At 38.3% G+C, this 21,002-nt stretch overlaps 1 protein-coding gene across 3 annotated transcripts in view; it reads left to right on the top strand.

The window, feature by feature from the left end:
• LOC136886409 (uncharacterized) overlaps positions 1 to 21,002 on the top strand; it is a 314,687-nt gene that overhangs the window by 23,068 nt on the left and 270,617 nt on the right. For all 3 annotated transcript variants that reach the window (XM_067159198.2, XM_067159185.2, XM_067159191.2), the window contains exons 2-3: positions 19,578 to 19,806; positions 19,926 to 20,684. In XM_067159198.2, the coding sequence (XP_067015299.2) occupies positions 19,594 to 19,806; positions 19,926 to 20,684 (972 nt within the window). In that variant the 5' untranslated portion in view covers positions 19,578 to 19,593. The remainder of the gene's footprint in view (positions 1 to 19,577; positions 19,807 to 19,925; positions 20,685 to 21,002) is intronic.

Genomic DNA, 21,002 nt, shown 5'->3' on the forward strand with positions numbered 1-21,002 from the left:
TTTTGTTTGGCTCGAAAACGAAATCGTCTAACGATGACTCGTTCAGACCAGAAGTCAGATTGTTTGATATCGGCTCGATTCTTGAATGGTATGCCGACTTTGAAGGCCTTACTTATCCTCGTTGTTTGGAACTCCTCGCACTCTGTTTCCCTGTATTCTGTTCTTTTTGATATATTCTTTGATGAGTTCCTTGCTGGCGTTGTCTCTTAATTTTCCTATATACATCCATGCCATTTTTTCTGCTGCTTGCAATTTGCCTGTTTTTTGCTTTGTCCCAATGATATCATGTCGTTCATAGGTATTCGTTTTCTCTCTTACTTGGTTGAAGTGTTGTTCTCTTCTATTTCTTCTCGATGACACCTGGGTCCCTGTTGCATCTATTGTTTCTGTTTCTTCAATAGAGTCTTCTATAAAGACGTCTCCTGGTTCTTCCTTCCTTGATATGTCTGGCTCTGCAATCTTACGAGTAGCGTCCTCTGATGATTGTCCTTGCCCTTCCTGTTCTCCTCTCTTTTGATGAGGGTCATCTGATGTTGGTATTAGCAGACTTTCTAATTCTGTTAAGCCTGTCTTTGTCATCATTTGTGCTGTTTCAGCTGGAGGTGTGCTTGGAGCTACTTTTTTGTATCCCCATGTATTAGCTATTGGCCTTGTTTTACGTTCCAGTACATTCACTACTGTTTCTTCAATGGCTTTGGTCATATCTTTGTCCAGAAATGTCATTATGGCTTCAAGCTTCTTTGATAGCTGGTTTACCGGGCGAGTTTGGCTGTGTGGCTAGAGGTGTGCGGCTGCGAGCTTGCATGCGGGAGATAGTGGGTTCGAATCCCACTGTCGGCAGCCCTGAAGATGGTTTTCCGTGGTTTCCCATTTTCACACCAGGCAAATGCTGGGGCTGTACCTTAATTACGGCCATGGCCGCTTCCTTCCAACTCCTAGGCCTTTCCTATCCCATCGTCGCCATAAGACCTCTCTCTGTCAGTGCGAAATAAAGCAAATTCTTAAAAAAAAAGCTGGTTTAAGATGCTATTTTCCTTATTTGGTTTTGTAATTTCCAATTTGCATGTATCATAGATCCATGAAAGTCTACATTTGGTGCGTTTCATGATTTCTAACTCACCATTAGTGATTTTTGCACACTCTTCGTGGTACCATGTGGTGCAAAAGCCTTCACGCTGTATTGCAGTGCAATCTGTAATAAATACTTTGCTGCAGTAGCCACACTTTTCTTCGTTGTTCGTGGATGAAGTTAAGGATTGGTTATTATTATTATTATTATTATGAGTAGCAGGCATGTCTTCTCTACTTTAGTTGTCTGTTTCTTCATCGGATGTAGTATCTATGGAAATTTGGTTTAGCCTACACTCTTCCGTACACTGCGAGTATGTACAGTCTATGGATATAATACCACTGCTTTCATTCTTAATCTCACTCGATCGAGCTGATTCTTTAAAATGTAAGCTGTTACTTATCCTTGAAATTAATGAAATACATAGGATTATTTTGATCTTAATCTGAGAGTTCAGTTATGACACTTTGATCACTACTTTAAAAACTCGCTTTAACTATGCAAAATTCGTCACTTATGCACAAACGTCGTGTAACTTCCTGTTATCGAATTAATATATCAAGATAAATTATTTTACACGGCACAATTTCGAACTTTCACAAATGGTGAGCAGTGTTGTTTGTTTTAAAGAAACGTTTTACTTTTTGGTTATTTCCACACGCTTGCGTACAGAAAAGGCTGTTATTTTAACTCTGCAACCAACAATGATATTTGCTATAAATATCTTAATGAATTTTATCACATAGCACTTCAGCACACACACACATTTAAAGTCAACATTTAGGGGGATTGGAGGTTTAATATGCTAAAGATGCTACTTGCACTATAATACTTTACAATAATACGCACAAACAAATGTAAACATGGGTGAATGCTTTCAAATGGCGTATGGCTTTTAGTGCCGGGAGTGTCCAAGGAAAGTTTGGCTCGCCAGATGCAGGTCTTTTGATTTGACTCCCGTAGGCGACCTGCGCGTCGTGATGAGGATGAAATGATGATGAAAAGACGAGACATACACCAGGCCAGCGGAATTGACCAATTATGGTTAAAATTCCCGACCCTGCCGCACAGTGTGTAATTTGAGGAATCTAGCCGGCCAAAAATCGTATCTCGGAAACTAATGGACCGATTTACATAAAACTTAGTATGTAACTGCTATTATTGGAGATAATTAAGTGTGTGTTGTCAATCAAGTACAAAGAACAAATTACTACGCCAGGAATAGAAATAGTAATATTTGTAATTTTAATCATTTTTCTTTATAGCTATAAGAAATTAAATAGATGTTAATAGTGGGACATGCTGTTTAGAATGTTGAAAAACAGATACAGGAATACATGTACTTGCCAAACAATTTATTCGTTAGATGCAGTTACATCAGAATCGCTATCGTCACTGTCATTATCTCCTTCGGCAGAACCAGATACAGGAGGCTCAGACAGTAAGTTGAGCACTTCTCGTGAAAGAGGAATCAATTTCCTCCTCCTTGATTTCCCTAAGCTGGTAATATAAGGGTCCGATGATATAAGCAGCCTATGGAAAAGGTCAGTATTTGTGTCTTTCTGGAAAGTTTCCTATTATCTTTATTCCTGGTCTCCTGGGCTTCCTCGGAGAGTTGTCCAATAGGTATAATAGAGTGCCTAATGACCTCCTCTCCATGACCCAAGAGTTTGTGCAAAGTTACAGGCATGTAGTACGATTTGTACTTTTGTAAGTACATTTGTATAGTGTCGTTTGCGTACATGCCAAATGTCACTTTATTAATGGCATACCCACATGAAAGAGTTTCTACAATGGCACGTAGATGGTTTATTAAATTTATATCCACTCCAGTAATATCTGCAGAAGTGGAAGCCCCTCTGAAGAATCTTCTAGCGGTCTCCATCATTAGTATTGCCAGCCCTTTCCTTCGGATATCAACCAATAGACGCGTTTCCTCCCTGAACCTCTGTAGTGAAGTCATCTACAGTATTTATTTATTTATTTATTGTATGTGTATTTTAGGCTTTAAATCAGTGCGTAAATGTATGGTGTTGAATGAGAGTTATGCGATAAGCCTACGTGTGTGATTTATTTCTTTAACGTTATTACTGTGTCTTTTGTAGTCATCTGCAGTATTTATTTTTTGCGTCTGTTTTCTAGCTTTTATTGTCTAGATACATTTATTAAATGCAATTAAATACATCCCCCGCTCCTCGAGCCCATAAAATTATTAGTTTTTCTCCCACCATTTGCCTTATATTCAGTGCTGAGGTTTCTTATGTGCCGTAGTTCACTTCTGATTCTGTACAAAGCAAAAGTGGCCCCTGTAAACCCTGCGACCCCTTCAGTTCATAAAAATAATTTGTAGCTTAGTTTCTTCAGCTTTTTGTCTTGAACTTTAATACTGAATTTCACAAATTTATGTGCCGCCGTTTTCCCGTGATGGCGTTGAGAAAAGCCGTTCGATATGGTAACCCTGTTGTCATAAGAGCAATACTGTTTTCTTAACATGGAATGAGCTATAGTAGTGACAGGCTCATCCTGACATTGTTGTGATGCACGTCCTCCTGCAAGGCTCATTCTCTGCTCGAACCAACTTTTATTGTACTTCAGCAATTTGTTCCTTTTTCTACTATATTTTGTCCAGCGTGATCGAATTTTAGCACACACAATACTGACAGATTTCCTTATTGACTTGGATATATCCTCGGAACAATCCTCAGAGCCTACATGTTCAATTACAACATTCGCAATATCATCGTTCCGCTTATATTCCGTGCTGTTCCTCAACAGCTCGTAAACCGACCTCCGGGTTACAGAGTACATGGCTCCTGAAAAAAATTAATTACTCTCATGGTCGCGCCTGGTCGCAGCAAAAAGTCACAGTTTTCTATTCATTAAAGTATAGATAACTCATCCAAAAAACTTTCATTGCAGAAATCAAAGGCAATCCATTTTGAAAGTCACCTCAAATTTGTTTAATTAGATAGCGCTTGGACACCGTGTACCTGAATTTTAAGTGCATATTCTGGAGAACAATATAGTAATTTTCAGAAAATGCTACATACTATATAAAAATACATACCTTCATCTAATATAATCACATTGCAAGCTAAAGAAATATTTAGTTCTGACATCTTTACTGAGCCCTCACATAAAATTAACTGCGCGCTTGCCTCGCCAGAATGTGATGCCCTAATGGAGGAGAGCCACTTTAGGCCTTCGGTGAGATTAGATAATCAGACAGCGCGACTTTTCAATACTTAATTACTGTACCCATGAGTCTTATAAACACGACTCACAGAAAATGCGCACCAAAGAGAAGGATTGAAAATATTATTTTTGGCCGGCTAGATGCTAGAAATTACCCACTGTGTGCCGGGAATCGAACCCGGAACCCCTGTTACCAAAGGCCAGCACGCTAAGCATTTAGCCATGGAACCGGACATAAATAATAAAAACACTTAAAATAGTTTAAATATTATTACTTGAGACAAAGAAAGAGAAAAGAAAAACATACACTGGCGAAAAAAAGTTGATCACTTTAATTTAAAAACAAAAACTATATTCATTATTTATTTTAAACCTCGAGTTTTCTGCATTCCTACAACATATTATTATGAAATGAAGTTAACCAGTGCTCTGCATACTTCATACTGATTATTGAAGTTCCTTTTTGTAAGTTTATCCAAAAAGTTCTTAGATTTATGAAAATATCATGACCTTAAATTAACATTGCATTACACTGAGCAAATTTATGAACATACCACTGAAAGTTTTCTTGACGAAACTCTACATTTATCTTGCCTTAGTATCAGGTGTTACCGCCTCTGGCAATGGTTCCGGCCTCCGTCTATCGTGGCATGCTAGCTAGAAGGTCCTGTATCGTTTCCTGGGGGATTATCACCCACATTTCTTTGAGAGTGTCAAAGTTGCAACATCGGACATTTTGCCCAAGCATATCCCTGTGGGATTGAGGTCTGGACTGCGAGCTGGCCAGTCGAAGGTTCGTCACATAGATATTCCGTCAGGCAGCGAGCGGCATGGGGCCATGCATTATCATGCATCAGGATGAAATTTTTACCAGCTAAGGTAGTATAGGGGATTACATGCTCTGCTAACACCTCTACGATGTAACGGTGTGCATTCAGAGCACCTCCATCGATGAATAGAATTTCTGTCTGGGCCTCAAAGCTGATACCGGCCCATACCATGATGGAGCCACCTCCAAATGGTGACCTTTCGGAGATGTTGCAAGGCGAATAACACTCCCCATGCCCTCTCCACATTCTCTCTCTATCATTGGGTGACAGGAAGTATAATCGTGACTCATCTGTGAACAGTGCCATTGACCACGGCTTCACAGTCCAATTCCGATGTTGACGTGCAAACTGTAATCGAGCTGCTTAATGCTGAGAGGTAAGCTGTGGATCAGTTGGAGGTCTTGAGGTCAAATTGGCTTCTTGGAGTCTTCATCTGACAGTCCCCACAGTCGGTGACATTTTTTACTGTGTGTAAGCAATAATTTTAATTTTTTTGCCCATATTGATGGATGTAACTCACTTTTAACAATCTTAGTTTGTAACTTCATGTTTTATTCCACCTAATCAATACATATATTTTATACGAATAGGACTTATAGTTCAGTTCTTATAAGTTTCGACTTAACATTTGAATTAATAAACAGCCGATCACTCCGATAGAGCTCGTTAGACTCGAGTTCCACTTAGCAATGTTGTCGATGTGTTGTTTACTGTAACCAAGTAGTATCAGCTTTGTGTTGTATTGTGCTCAGTTCTTTTCGCTCTCTTTGTCAGTTCACTCGGCCATTCTTGACAAAGCACCAACAGTGACGGCTAGAAAGAATGAGTTGATTGAGTGGTTGAAGGAGCATAATATTTTGGTCCGTGATGACGTGGGGTGGGGGGGGATCTTGTGCATCTTGTGAAACAAAACAAGCCCTAGTACCCACTTTATGTGGTGGATGAAATATCAGGAGGCGTGGGCATAAAGTTGTTCACCACCCTTTGTAGCACTTTTTCCATGCTTAAGAGAAATTGAATCTATTAGCAAAGCGAGCTCATCTAGATGGTGAGTAGAAATTTAATTTAATTTTCTCACGTTTTATCTGTTTGAGCATTGATTTGTTTTTATCTTACAGCCTTATCCTAAACTAGCAAGATACCCGTGCTTCACTACGGTATTATACTGAAATTTATAATTGAATGCTTAACTTTTTATATATAATCCGCCAAAATTCACGATCTGACGGCAAAGTTCCTTCCATTTTTCACTCCTTCTTTCCAGTAATCGATTTCGTACTTCCCGGGCTAGTTCCAGGTATTCCGCCCGGCCAGTTGGGTCCCTGAATCTTTGCCATCTTTTCCTATAAGCATTTTTAATATGGATCAAATCCTTGAGGAGATCTGGTGTGGTGTCGTCTTGGATGCCTTGGCGGTACTGAACCCGCGGCCGGACTGCATTCGTAGTCATTACCCTGCCAGGACCCGTTTCCAGCGCAGTCTGCACATTTTGATGATGGTCCAGAACATTATTATTATTATTAGGGTTGGTGATATTAGGTGAATTCAGGTTATTATTATTAATTTTATTGTTATTATTTGCTGGTGAAAGGACGTGTTTGTATACAGTGCTGTAAGAGTTTCATTTTTCAAGTGAAAAGTGACATTATTGAGGTATAGTTCAGTTCATCATCATCATTTCCCAACTCCAGTTTCCCGGGTGTAGTGTACAAGCGCTCGCCATCTCCTTCTGTCTTCAAACATCATCTGATCCAGTACATCCTCCCATTTGTATCCTCTCTCCTCCACATCTGATCTTACAGTCTCTATCCAACGTTTTCTTGGTCTTTCCTGTGGTCTTCTTCCTACGAGATTAAGGTCGAAATATTTTCTGGCAGGTCTTTCCCTGTTCATTCTCATTATGTGCCCATACCACTGAAGTCTGCGTTTCTTTATGACATTGATAATAGGAACCTCAATACCAGCTACTTTCCTATTCATTTCTGATCTTGTCCTTTCTGGTTGTTTGGTTTATGGTTCTAATGAATCTCATTTCAGTTGCTTGGATTCTACAGAAGTCTTTGGTTAGTAGGGTACATGTCTCTAAACCGTATGTGAGGATTGGTACGAAGTAAGTGTGGTACATGATTGTTTCCGCTTTCTGTGGTATTTTGCAGTCCCAGAGAAGATTTCTGACTTGACTGTAGAAGTTTGATGCTTTCTGTGTCCTGCTGAGTATTTCCTGCCTAACAGTGTTGTCTTTCGAGATTGTGCTTCCGAGGTACTTGAAGTGGGAAGCTGATTTGTTTTTTTGCTTCTTCCAGAAATATATTTGAGTTTGTTCCTTCCCTGTTGATGGTCATTTCCACTGTCTTTGTTTTGCTCATCTTCAGTGCAAAGTTTTTGAATGTGTTGTTCCATTCATTAAGTTTCTTCTGAACTTCAGCTTCTCTCTCTCCCCATAAAAGCACATCATCAGCAAATACCAGGGCGTTTGGTTCACTGTCCATTTTTTTGCTAGATTTGATGACCTTGTCCATTACTATTATGAACAGGAGTGGTGACAGAGCACTTTCTTGTTGGACACCTCTCTTTGTTTCAAACCATTTTGATTGTCTGTTGCCTACCTGGACACAGCTGTAGCACTTCTGGTATAGCATCTTGACTTTGTCAATTAAGTACTTTGGCACCTTTAGGTCTTCGAGACATTCCCATATCTTGTTTCGAGGAACTCTTTATCATATGCTTTTTCAATATCTACAAATGCAATCACAAGTTTTCTTCCGTATTCCCAGCTTTTCTGTCAGCATCTTTACTGCATAGATAAGATCCACAGTACTTCGACCTTTCCTGAACCCGTGTTGTTCTTCCTTAAGCAAAGGTTCCACTATCTTCCTAAGTCTTGTTTCTGTGATCTTTTCCAGCAACTTCAGTGAGTGTGACAACAGCGTGATGCCTCTGTAATTTCCACATTTCCGTCAGTTGCCCTTTTTGATCAGTGGGATGATGACTCCTTTACTCCAATCTTCTGGAATTTTGTTACTTTCCCAAATCACTGATAACACTCTATATAGCCAATTCAAGCCTGGTATTCCAGCTGCCTTTATCATGTCTGAGCTGAGATCATCAAAACCTGGGGACTTCCCATTTCGCATGCTCCTTAGTGCTATTTCTACCTCAAGCCATGTTAATGGGTATTTGTTGTTTTTGGCTTCATCTACACTACAATAATTGGTGGTGGTGTTGCCCCCATCTACATTTAACAGCATGTTGGAGTACTTCTTCATTTCATCCCTGATCCCTTCCTCTGTTTGTATTAAGCTACCATCATCTGTTTCCAGTGCAAGGATGTTTATATTTTCATTTCTTTTACTGTTTACTATTTTGTATAGTAGTTTCCTACTTCCTTGACAGTCTTCCTCTATCCTTGTAGTAAAGTCATCCCAGCACTTTTCCTTTTCTTCCTGGATCAGTCTTTTTACAGCCAGTTTCTTTTTCCGGTATTCCTCTGCTAGATGTTCCGTTTTTCTACAAATTTCCTTGGCTTCTTTTACAAGGGTTTCTTTGAATAAGGACCATTCTTCTTCTACTCCCCCTTTCTCAGTTTTGGGTAATTTAGCTGTTATCCTTGCTTCATAGTTTCCTTTCTTCTCCATGTCCTTCAACAGGCATGTCTTAATCTTTGGCATTTTCTTTTGTTTAATTTTGGGCACATGAACATCTTTTAAGTCATCGATTAATAGCCGATGGTCGCTATCTAGGCACTCGCTGGGTATGACTTTAACATCTGTAACATACTGGACCGCATTTCTATCAGTGATGATGAAGTCGATCATAGTCTTGAGCTTTCCATCCCAGCTGTATCTCATTATTTTATGGCTGTCCCTCTTCTGATACCATGTGTTTTCTGGATGGTTAAGTTGTTTCGCACACAGAAATCAATCAGGTTCTCTCCTTCAGAGTTTCTGTTACCATAGCCATGGGGGCCAACGATGTTTTCACAGTCTAGTCTTTCTTTACCAACTTGGGCATTCAGATCACCCATAATGATTATGTTCTCCTCTGTTATTTGTTCCTCAAGTTCGATAAGGAATTGTTCTTTCTCTTCTGTGGTACATCCTGTCTGCGGTGCATATACTTGCAGGCAGTAGCGTAGCCAGGATCGCCCAATGGGGGGGGGGTTACAGTTACAAACATATAACATAATGAAACTGCTTGTGCGTGTCTGGTACGCGCATGTATGACTGTCATAAGGATACGCCCCAAGGGCTCTGAACTTTGGAGCGTGGGTTGGCGACCACGGGGCCCTTAGCTGAGTCCTGGCATTGCTTCCACTTACTTGTGCCAGGCTTCTCACTTTCATCTATCCTATCCGACCTCTCTTGGTCAACCCTTGTTCTTTTCCGACCCCGACGCTATTAGGTTTGCGAGGGCTAGGGAGTCTTTCATTTTCACGCCCTTCATGGCCCTTGTGTTCCTTTGGCCGATACCTTCATTACCTTTGGCGCTTTGCTATACGAGGAATGGTAATTTGTGTCCAATTGAGAAGCTTTCTTGCTTGCTTGCATAAATATGTTTATGAACTCCTCTTCTGCGTTTCCTCTGATCTTGATAATTCTGTCCTCCACAACATTAGCATATGAAAATGCTTTTGCAATGTCCAACTCTTCACTTTGAAAAAATCTGCTAAGAAGAGCACTTACATTAAATACTTGATTTAGTATATGTAGAGCATTAGTGCAGGCTTCTTTATTATTCCATTGTACTATATTTTCAAGAACTGCAACGACGGCATCAAACAGTTCTAGAAATACTGCAATTGAGTCATGGCGCTCCACCCATCTTGTTAGACACAATGCTTTAAGCCTCGTTTTGTCACTTTCAGGAACAGTGGCATCTATCGATTCTTTAAATGCATTAAACCTTTTAGGAAAACTAAGAAATGAACAAATATTCCCAACAGTACCCAAACAGTTTCTGATTCCTTGGATTGAGCATGCATGGGTTATAGCAAGATTGAGAACATGTGAACTGCAGTGCACGTACAAAGCCAACGGGTAGTTCTCCCTTATTATCGCTTGGACACCATTAAACTGCCTACTCATAGCGTTAGTTCCATCATATCCTTGTCCTCTTAAATAATTTAAGTTGACTCCTATCTTCTTAAGCACATCAATTATTTTGGCAGCCAAACCTCTTCCAGAGGCGTCAGTGATCGGTACAAACTGGAGGAAGTCCTCCCTGAGTGTCTGAGAGTCAGGGTTGACATACCGAACACAACGTGACATTTGTTCCATTCCAGAAATGTCACTTGTCTCATCGGCCATTATAGTGAAACACTGTGATCTGTTCACTCTGCGCACGATGTTTTCAACAATAAAGTAATTGCATACGTGAATGATCTCGTTTTGAGTTTGTGGGCTAATGTACATAGCATTGCGGCTGCTTGTAAGCAAATGAGTTTTTAAATCCTCATCCCCATTTCTTGCACGAAAATGAAGGAAAGTACTAAAATTTCCATCATTTTCAGTAGGCTCTTCATCATTCAATATAATGGGTCCATCGTCTCTATGTCCTCTAAGGGGTAAACCTTCGCGGCCACACAAAATGATAGTTTCGATAATAGGAATAATCTTCTTTCTGTTGTCTTCAATTTCCTTTTTCATGTTCTTCTTACAATTTACTTTTCGTCGCACCGACGTAGATAGGTAGATACGTAGATGGGACACGGAAGCAACCATGGCCTTAATTAAGGTACAGCCTCAGTATTTGCCTGGTGTGAAAATGGGAAACCACGGAAAACCATTTTCAGAGCTGCCGACAGTGGGGTTCAAACCCACTATCTCCCGAATGCAAGATCACAGCTAACTGTACGGCCAACTCGCTCGGTTTTACGTACATGTAACCATGTAGTTACGAAAGCATGGTAAGATAGTTAACAACTAAGTGAACTAATTTGAATGATTATAAAATGAGTAATTAATCTAAGAAGAGTCGAATATCGGTATTATTTTTATTTTATTTTCAAAATCCACTTGGTGGCTGCGTAAAGACAAAGAATACACTATAACAACTTCGTTAAATACAAGGATTTTTTTTGTAAATGATAAATCCATGATCTTTGTCTGGCGAATATAAGTAGTGTCTGAATGAGTGTCAGAAGAGAATCCCTGAGCTCTTTGAGGTCCTTGGTACTGATGTTGAAACTCGTCTTCTTAGGGATTGTCCCTCTTGCACCGATCATGAGACCCCTCACTTCTACGTCGTCAAGCTCGTATTTATTGTTGTTATATGGCTCTGTAGGCAGGTAGATATACTTCTTTTCTCTGTCTACTTCATCTGGTTGGTCGTACAGTAACAGATTTGGCCTAATCCAGCTTTAAAATCTAGTTCAATTTGAAGTTTAAAAACATAATTTTCGAAACGTTTGCACTTGACAAATGGGAGCATAGTATGACCCTGCTTTGAGAACAATAATGTCCTTTTTCTATGTACAACAAATACCTTACAATGCAGAGTACATTGTTCTTTTAGTAACTTGACTTGCGGTGCGGAATATGAAGCGTCTATTAATGAGTGTCAGTTCAACTTCAGGACAATGTCAATCGGAGTGTTTCTATTGAGGCGAGAAGATAAACAAACCACCGTCACCGTTTCAAAAATCTTTTCTGTTTCAAAGCATCTATGTAGCTGACATGTACGGAAGGACTTAGCTTCTGTTCACGCGACACACAGTACACGAAACGTTGTGGTGTCGAGGCATCGAGACAGCTGATTGAGCCGGCGGTGTTTCGAAACACACACACACACTACAACCAAAGAGCCGGCGCGGCAGTCATGCAGGCACTGAATCACCTCCATACTGACTTTGCATATTCCAACAGTTAATAGACATTATCTATTTTCTATTATCTATTATCTATCTATTTTAAGCAATGTTTATTTAGTTTATTGTTAACTGTCAGTTTATATTTTTCTTTTTGTGAACGTTCCATGGGGGGGGGGTTCTAACCCCCCAGTAACCCCCCCCCCTGGCTACGCCCCTGCTTGCAGGAGAGTTTGATGTGCATTACCAGCACTTAGTCTCATCTGGATGATCCTATCACTCACATATTTGATATCTATCTGTGTGTCTATATCTTTATGAAGGAGGAAACCAACCCCATTTTTGGATTCATCATTGTTCCCACTCCAGTACATATCCATTTCTCAGTTCAGTTACATTACTTAATACTAAGTGAAGTTCTTTGAATTGACATAATTAACATTTCACTCAAAACCTGCATAAGAGTAAAAACTGTGTTTGCTTGCTTGTTGAGTTAGTTAAAATTTAAGTCGCCATTTAGTTAATGTATGACATCAGAGATTCTAGTGGCGGAGTAAGGAACGAGAAACAAAACACGGTAGTATTGCCAACTGCTGCATACATCATGGAATACTGCAAAGCGTGCGAGTGCGAACTGCCTAATGACAGAGGCTATGTGGAGTGCAAGGGGTGCGGAAATGCATGGCACTATGATTGCTCCGCCCTGAAAGAAAATTCGTACCGTGCGATGAGCAAGGACAAAATGGCGATGTGCTGAATGCAGAAAGAAAGTGGACACTAGCAGTTACGCTAAAAAAAGCGATGACTTGATGGACATCAACAAAAAATTAACATTAGTTGTGGACTTGAAAGCTGCAGTGAATGAAATGAAGGAAGAACAGAGGGAAAGTGCTAAAAGTCAGAAGTTCATTTGTGAACAGTATAAGGACATTAGGACAGGAATGCAGAGCATGATTAAACAGATAAAGGAGTTGGAAAAGAAAGTGGAGTGTTTAACAGATGCATGCAAAGAAAAGAATTATAGGAAATTCGAATACAAGAACTTGAACAATATTCCAGAAATAGAAACATTTTGCTACATGGTATTCCAGAGAAAGACGAGGAAGACGTTGAAGAAATAGCATGCAGAATTGCAGCAGAGCTGGATGTTCCTTTGTGTAAAACTGAAATAGATGCAGCACACAGAGTTCCAACCAGGAAAGGAGTGCCCAAACCCATCATAATTCAGCTACCAAGGAAGAAGAGAGACTTAATGCTTAAGGAAAAGCAAGACCATCCTGAACTCCAAAGTTATTGGACCAACTGAAGGAGGGAAGCACTCGTCACGGAGCAACTGTCCCCTTACATGGCTATAATCTTCGCTGGGAGGCATGGAGACAGGTGGACATCAAAGGATGGAAGTACATATGTGTGAAGCAGGGAAAGCTATTCGCTAGAAAGGAGAGAAAACTACTCCGGTAAGAATTCTTTCAAAAAAAGACATTGAAAAAATCCAGTAACTGGCTGAAAGTATCAATATTTAATTTTACTCTAGTGTATCTTAAATCTAGTTATGGATGTTAGTTACATTGATAGTTCTCAAAGGTATACATTAATTGTGATGAATGGCTACAGATGACAAAGACACAAGAAAGTGAAATGTCTCTACTTCATATGAATATAAGATCAATTAGAAAATATTGAGATCAGATGGTTATAATATTAAGACACAGCTGGCCACTGGTAGATGTGCTAATATTTAGTGAAATAAATGTAAATAATGAAATGGAAATTGAGCAGTATGAGTTAGAATGATATAGTATGCATTATTCAATAAGAAATGTTTCTAGGGGTGGAGGAATAGTCATTTTTGTCAAGGAAGGGTTCATATTTAAAGAAAAGAAGTTTATAACAAATCAGTTTGAAAATTTATCAGGGGAAGTTTGGATTAATGGAACATTATATGGGATCATTATGGCAGTATACAGACCACATGACTATAATATGTTGGATTTTGTGGAGGAGTTAGATCTTCATGTACAAAGTATGAATGCCAGAAACTTAATAATTATTGGGGACATGAACATAGATATTCTGAAAGACAGCAGAGTCACATCCTTGTACAGTAATGTGTTAGCAGATCATCAGTTAGTTCATTGCATTAACAAGTTCACAAGGGAAGAGTATGTAAATGGAAAACTAACACAATCCTGCATCGACCATGCATTGATTAGGAATGGGAAAAATGTAAGAGATTCTTCTGTAATTCAGACTAAAGTTTCTCATCTTTATATAATAACTGTACAGATATCACATGATACTAGGTGTAATAAATATGTTCCAAGTGAAAAAGTTATAGATAACATACAGGAAAGGGTGAGTAAATCCATGTTAAGAACAGAAATAGAAATTATTGGAAAAGAAATAAATGAGGATATGAGTTCAGATGATATGTACATGAAGATTTGCAATGCAGTAAACAAGGCAACTAATGAGACGAAGGATACAAAAAACCAGAAGAGAAGGAAAGACACTCAACCGTGTCTGACGGGTGCTATAATAGAAAAAATCAAAGAAAGGGACAGACTTTTCAAAAGATGGAAAAATGCATCAAATTTAAATTCAGAAAATAAGGAAAATTTAAGGAGGTTATATAAAAGAATGAGGAATGATATAATAGCTGATATTCATAAAGCAAAAAGAAAGTATTACAGATTGCAGTTTGAAAGTTGTAGAGGGGACATGAAGAAAACTTGGGAAGTATTATGATGTCCTAAAGACTAGAAAGAAATGGATAATAGAAGAAATGGTAGACATTATTTAGGAAGGCAAGACTCACTAGAAAATATAGTTAATAACTTTTCAAAAACATTTTCAGAGCAGCTAGAAAAGGTAGTACATGAATGTAGGGAACAACGAAGACCATTACCTAATACAGAGAGACTTTCATCATTTTACCTACCACTAGCAAGTACAGCAGATATAGCAAACATAATTGAAGGAATGGACATAAATAAATCACCAGGCATGGATAAATTAACAGTTAAACATCTGAAAGATAACATAGACATAATAACACCATTAATACAGAAGCTAATCAATAAAATAATAGAGACAGGTATTTTCCCAAAGGATCTGAAGATTGCCATAGTGAGACCTATTTACAAGCAAGGTTCACATTTACAGTACGAAAACTATAGACAGATATCTATTCTTCAAACTATAGGTAAAGTAGTTGAAAGATACATTGCTGATCACCTAATCTCATATTTAGAAAAATTTAAAATTATTGATGAACATCAATTTGCTTATCAAAAACACAAGGGTACAATTAATCTTGAGGAATTCTTCAATTTGATCAAAGGGAAGCTAAATCGAGACTATCCACTTCATGTCCGTATTTTTAACAAGACTTTTAAACACCATATAGTAGACTTCATTCATCAACAAGCCGCACCTTTCCACCTACTAAGAGACAAGTGATGGGTAGTAAACCAGATGCTGTTCTAAGAAGACAAACATTTTACAAACAATTCAACAGGAGCACTTTACCAAAGGATCTACAAGTTTTCAGTAGCAAGTGATTTTATTGAAAAACTCACAAGATATATAGTGAACCTAAGACTTTTTAGCCCAACAACTGTTTTCAATTTTAAGTTTAGTGTCCAACTAAGAACCGCCTTCATTGCACCCTCCCCTCCCCCCCCCCCCCCTCCCACATACATGTGTTCTACTAACATCTGCTTTTTAATGTTTTTTAATGTTTAATGTAAATCACGATATCATTTTTAAGCTATTTCTACCTAAGCTAATTGTAAACAGCTGATGATGAATGCAATGCATTCAAAACATGTTCTGTGATTATTTTTAATGTCTTTTTAAATAGCCTAAGGCTAAGTAAAAGAGAAAGTATAGATTAGGTGGAACCTTTTCTTCATTAATTAATTGGAAGCTAAATCAAGGTATGCACATATTAGCTATGTTTATTGATTTCTCAAAGGCATTTAATTCAATTTCCCATGAAAAAATTATTGCAGCCTTAAGCAAAATTGGGGTAAGAGGAACACCACTAAAAGTTTTTGAAAGTTATCTGACTGACCGAACGTATAGCGTAAAAATTAATAATATATATGGAGAAATAACTTCTATTAGAGAGCTGTTCCACAAGGAAGTATCCTAGGACCCATTTTGTATATTATTTTTGTCAATGATATAAGCTCATGTTTTAAAAACTGTAAATATTTCATGTATGCAGATGATAAACTAATTGTATCAGTACATAAAAACCCAAAAGTGGCAGAGAAGCATTTACAAATGGAGTACAACTACTTTCAAGAATGGTGTCATAATAAGGGTCTAATTAATTAATACTTCAAAAACAAAAGTCTTGTACATTACTACCCCAAAAATGCAGAGAGAAAACATTAAAATAAGAGGCCATTCAGTTCAGTGCATTCATGATGGTGAACAAAAATAATGCAATTGTGACTATGTAATAGAGGAAGTTAACATGAAATATTTAGGTATAATAATAGATATTTTTCATGGAAGCAACATATTAATTTGTGTGAAAGACTGAGCTTGTTCAAAATGCAAATGGTTAAGTATATAATACTTGATGATAGCTTAAAAATGGTTTATCATTCACTTGAGTCACTTATATGGTGTAAGTGTATGGCGATCAGCTTCTGTTACAGACATAAACATGGTACAAATGTTACAAAATCGTATTGTCAAAGCATTCTTATGGTATGAAAACAGAGGAATATTTAGTTTATGTGAGGATATGTTAACAGGGATGTGCCAGAAGGAAAGATTCTTGAGTTACACAACTTTATATGTACAACATAATTAAAGAAAATTACTGGAAGCCAGAACACTGCACGTTGTAGTTCCTAAATTTTTGAACAAGTTGCCCTCAAAATTGACACACTTGAAAACCAAATATCAACTAAAAAAACATGTGAAACCATGGATCATAGACAACAAAATTACAGTTTATATATTTGTTCATGAATGAAAAATGTACCAAAGAGTTATCTATTTTGAATGATACTTTCAGGGATTAAGAAAAATTCACACCACAAGACAAAATTACAATGCTAATGTAAATATTGTTGTAAACAGTACGAATTGCAACAATGTATACAAAAGCCGTTAAGTTGATCCCCACCTCAAAAAGAAGGCATGTTTCTTTATATTTAAAGAAGATTCCAAATACCAATGTTCACGTCTGTTACCTTCAGTTTTGAGATATAAGTATCCCCATGAAAAGAATTCCCCCTTTTTTCACTTCCTTTCACACTCCCCCCCTCCTTAAGTGACTTTTCCAGGGGAAAAATATTGTTTCTTTATTAGTAAAGGATCTTCCAAATACCAATTATCACAACTGTAACATCTTCAGTTTTTGAGATGTGTCATAATAAAAGGAATTCAACTCCTTATCACCCCCGCCCCCCAAGATGATTTTCTCCCCAAATGTTTCCCCTTATCCTCTACGTGTATGTCCCACTCCGTTCATTCCCCTTTCCCCTCATATCCCCTCCCCTCTGTGCCGCTTCATCCTTCGCCATGCCACTTCTAGCTCCAAGTTAGTGTGTCTTTGTCAGCTGGGCCAGGTGTCACACAGTGACCTCGAAGGGTAAGCTTGACTTCCCGTTATTTGTTTACAAAGTTTTTTCTCTTACATCTCTTAGCATTGATTAGTAAACATTTTTCACATACTTTTTCTTTTTAAATATCCCCATTTAAAGCCCTTAAGGACGGATGCAAACTCATTTTAAGAACATTGGGATATCCTTCAAATATTCCATATTTGATGATTGATCATTTTGGCTACTTAGCTGTTTTATGAACTACATACATCAGATTTAAACTATGGATCATCACTAGACAGTGATATACATGTTACTGTCATAGGACTCAATGTGTCTGGTTCCATGGCTAAATGGTTAGCATGCTGGCCTTTGGTCACAGGGGTCCCGGGTTTGATTCCCGGCAGGGTTGGGAATTTTAACTATAATTGATTAACTCCGCTGGCACGGGGACTGGGTGTATGTGTTGTTTTCATCATCATTTCATCCTCATCACGACATGCAGGTCGCCTACGGGCGTCAATTCAAAAGACATGCACCTGGCGAGCCAAACTTGTCCTTGGACACTCCTGGCACTAAAAGCCGTAACGCCATTTCCATTTCAGGACTCGATGTGTTTTAGATGAAATAATTTCTTCACGGCCCAATTTAAAGTATTTGTTTTGAACATCTTAACAACCATTATCAGGTTGTTTTGCTTTAATTTGTACATAATCTTTTGAATATTTTATGACATTGTTAATTTGTATGACACAACCTGTACACAATTGGAATATTCCCATCAAGTTTTTAAATTAATCTATTCTCATTATTTCAAAAAGACTAGCGTCCATTGAAAATTCAAGATTTTAAATGTGGACTAAAATGTTTTACAATGTATTTATACTTTTAGCTCAGGGTTTACAAAACCCCGTTTTATTTAATGATCAGGTCCTTATTTAGTTTTATTTGTTTAATTGAACAGCTGAAGATGACCGACTCACACAGCTGAAACTAGTCTTATTCGTATAATACCTATATGTATTGATTAGGTGGAATAAAACATAGTCACAAACTAAGATTGTTTAAGGTGAGATTTATTACGGCCTCGAGTCGATTTCTGGTTTGGAGAACAGTAGTTTGGCATTTTCTCAAGACTTGGATGACCAGAAACCTTTATTTTATATTTTTTTGCTAGTGGCTTTATATCACACCGGTACAGATAGGTCTTATGGCGACGACGGGATAGGAAAGGCCTAGGGGTTGGAAGGAAGTGGCCATGGCCTTAATTAAGGTACAGCCCCAGAATTTGCCGGGTGCGAAAATGGGGAAACCACGGAAAACCATCTTCAGGGCTGCCGACAGTGGGATTCGAACCCACTATCTCCCGGATGCAAGCTCGCAGCTGCGTGCCCCTGACCGCACGGCCAACTCGCCCGGTCAGAAACCTGGTGTCCCTAACAGATCTAGACCTCCAACAGCCTGATCCAGGTTGTCTGTGGTAGATACCAAGTTCACAAAATAGTCTTAGAACATGCTGGACGTTTCCATATGATGCACCGATGGCATTAGTCGTACAACAAATGCTGCATCCGTCATCCACCAATGCCACTGGTGTTGCAAAGTCTTCTGAGCTAATGTTAGATGTGAAAGAGAAACTGAAGGAAAATGTTCATTTGTGACAGATATTGTGTCACACACTGCTAATCCATCAATAGCTTCCGACCCAGTTCCATAAAACTTCAAAGGGTGTTATTGCTAGTCGATGCAATTAAAATTGAGTGCCTAGCACTAGGGGTACAAAGCGGCTCCTTAAGTTTATTTATGATCGCTGAATATCATATTCTTCTCCAGAACTGCAGAATACACATTAGAAACTGCCTTAGTGTAAAAATTAATGTAATTAATGGAACAATTCCCTCTAATAATTAGTGTTTAACAAGTACGATCTTGATTTTACAATACAAAGTGATCCACCTTTTTTGTCTGCCAGTGTACAATATTTAATTAAAATTGTATAGTGGAGGACTGACTAGCTGTAATATTTTAATTTACTTTTTGGGAATTAAAATCCAAAATTATAGTGTTTTCTTCATTTTTGAAATAGCTCCCTTTCTGTCCATTAGGTAGCAATCTTTCAAGATGGGTACCTCCAATAGCAAAACAAATGAAACTCCACGGAGTTACTCCAGTTCTTCATCCTATGAAAATAATTATGGAAGATCATCTAGTAATTATGAAAGACCAACGGGTACTTATCAACCTTCAGCCCCTTCCTGGGAAACTGTTTATACTTCAAATGGTAACACATTAAGAAGCAGAACTACGGAACATTCATCGTACCAAACAAGTCGGGTAAGGAGAGTGTAGTAAGATTGTAATGTGTGTTCTCATAGTATCTTCGTACTAACTTACATTTGACTTGCAGATAAACTTTTAATTTAATGGTAATTTCTTTTTTTCTTTCTTTATAGAATGACATTGGATACTCTAATTCCTACAACTCTAGAAGTGCTACAGCTTCGGCTTCTGTATCCAGTGTATCTAAACCACCTCCTTCAGCAACAGTTGCAAGCAGTCATTTTTCATCGTCGACTACTCGTCCTAAACCATCTTCAACACCTGTTGCAAACAATCATTTTTCATCGTCGACTACTCGTCCTAAACCATCTTCAACACCTGTTGCAAACAATCTTTTTTCCTCATCGACTACTTGTCCTAAACCATCTTCAACACCTGTTGCAAACAATCATTTTTCATCATCGACTACGTGTCCTAAACCATCTTCAACACCTGTTGCAAACAATCATTTTTCATCATCGACTACTCGTCCTAAACCATCTTCAACACCTGTTGCAAACAATCCGTTTTCATCAACTACTACTGGTTCTAAACCATCTTCAACAACCATTGCAAACAATCCTTTAACAACTACTACTGGTCCTAAATCATCTTTAACAACCATTGAAAACAATCTGTTTTCATCAACTACTACTGGTCCTAAACCATCTTCAACAGTTGTTGCTAACAATAATTTTTCTTCAACAACTACTGTTCCTAAACCATTATATCCATCACTTAATGAGTTAAAGTCCTCGTCTTCCGTTCCTTCACGTCAGGTAATACCATCAACAACTGTAGTATCTAAACCACTGTTTTCAGCACCTCCAGTATCATCTCCTGGATCACAAGCACGGAAGAAAGAAGAACCAGAGGTGACCCCATCACATGAGGTAATTCACCATATTGCTTAATGAATCTTTCCTGGGAAGGTTTTTACCTGAAAATTTTTCCCACAGACTCATAACACTTTTGCCCATGAATAAATGTTCAGCTCTCTCTCTTTCTGCTATCAACAAAGATAGATGTTCCTCATCTTCAAATCCTTTGATTTATAAATCACTACAGTCACTGCTGTACTTGTCTCTTTCATCCGTATAACCTCCTAAATCAACACATTCTTCCAGCAAGTATGGTATTTCTTCATCTGTAATACAACACGCCTCTCTCTGCACTGTCATTTCTGTTTACATTGAGTGCGACCTTGCCGC

This window comes from Anabrus simplex, chromosome 1 (assembly GCF_040414725.1).
Source record: "Anabrus simplex isolate iqAnaSimp1 chromosome 1, ASM4041472v1, whole genome shotgun sequence".
NCBI classification, from domain to species: Eukaryota; Metazoa; Arthropoda; class Insecta; order Orthoptera; family Tettigoniidae; genus Anabrus; species Anabrus simplex.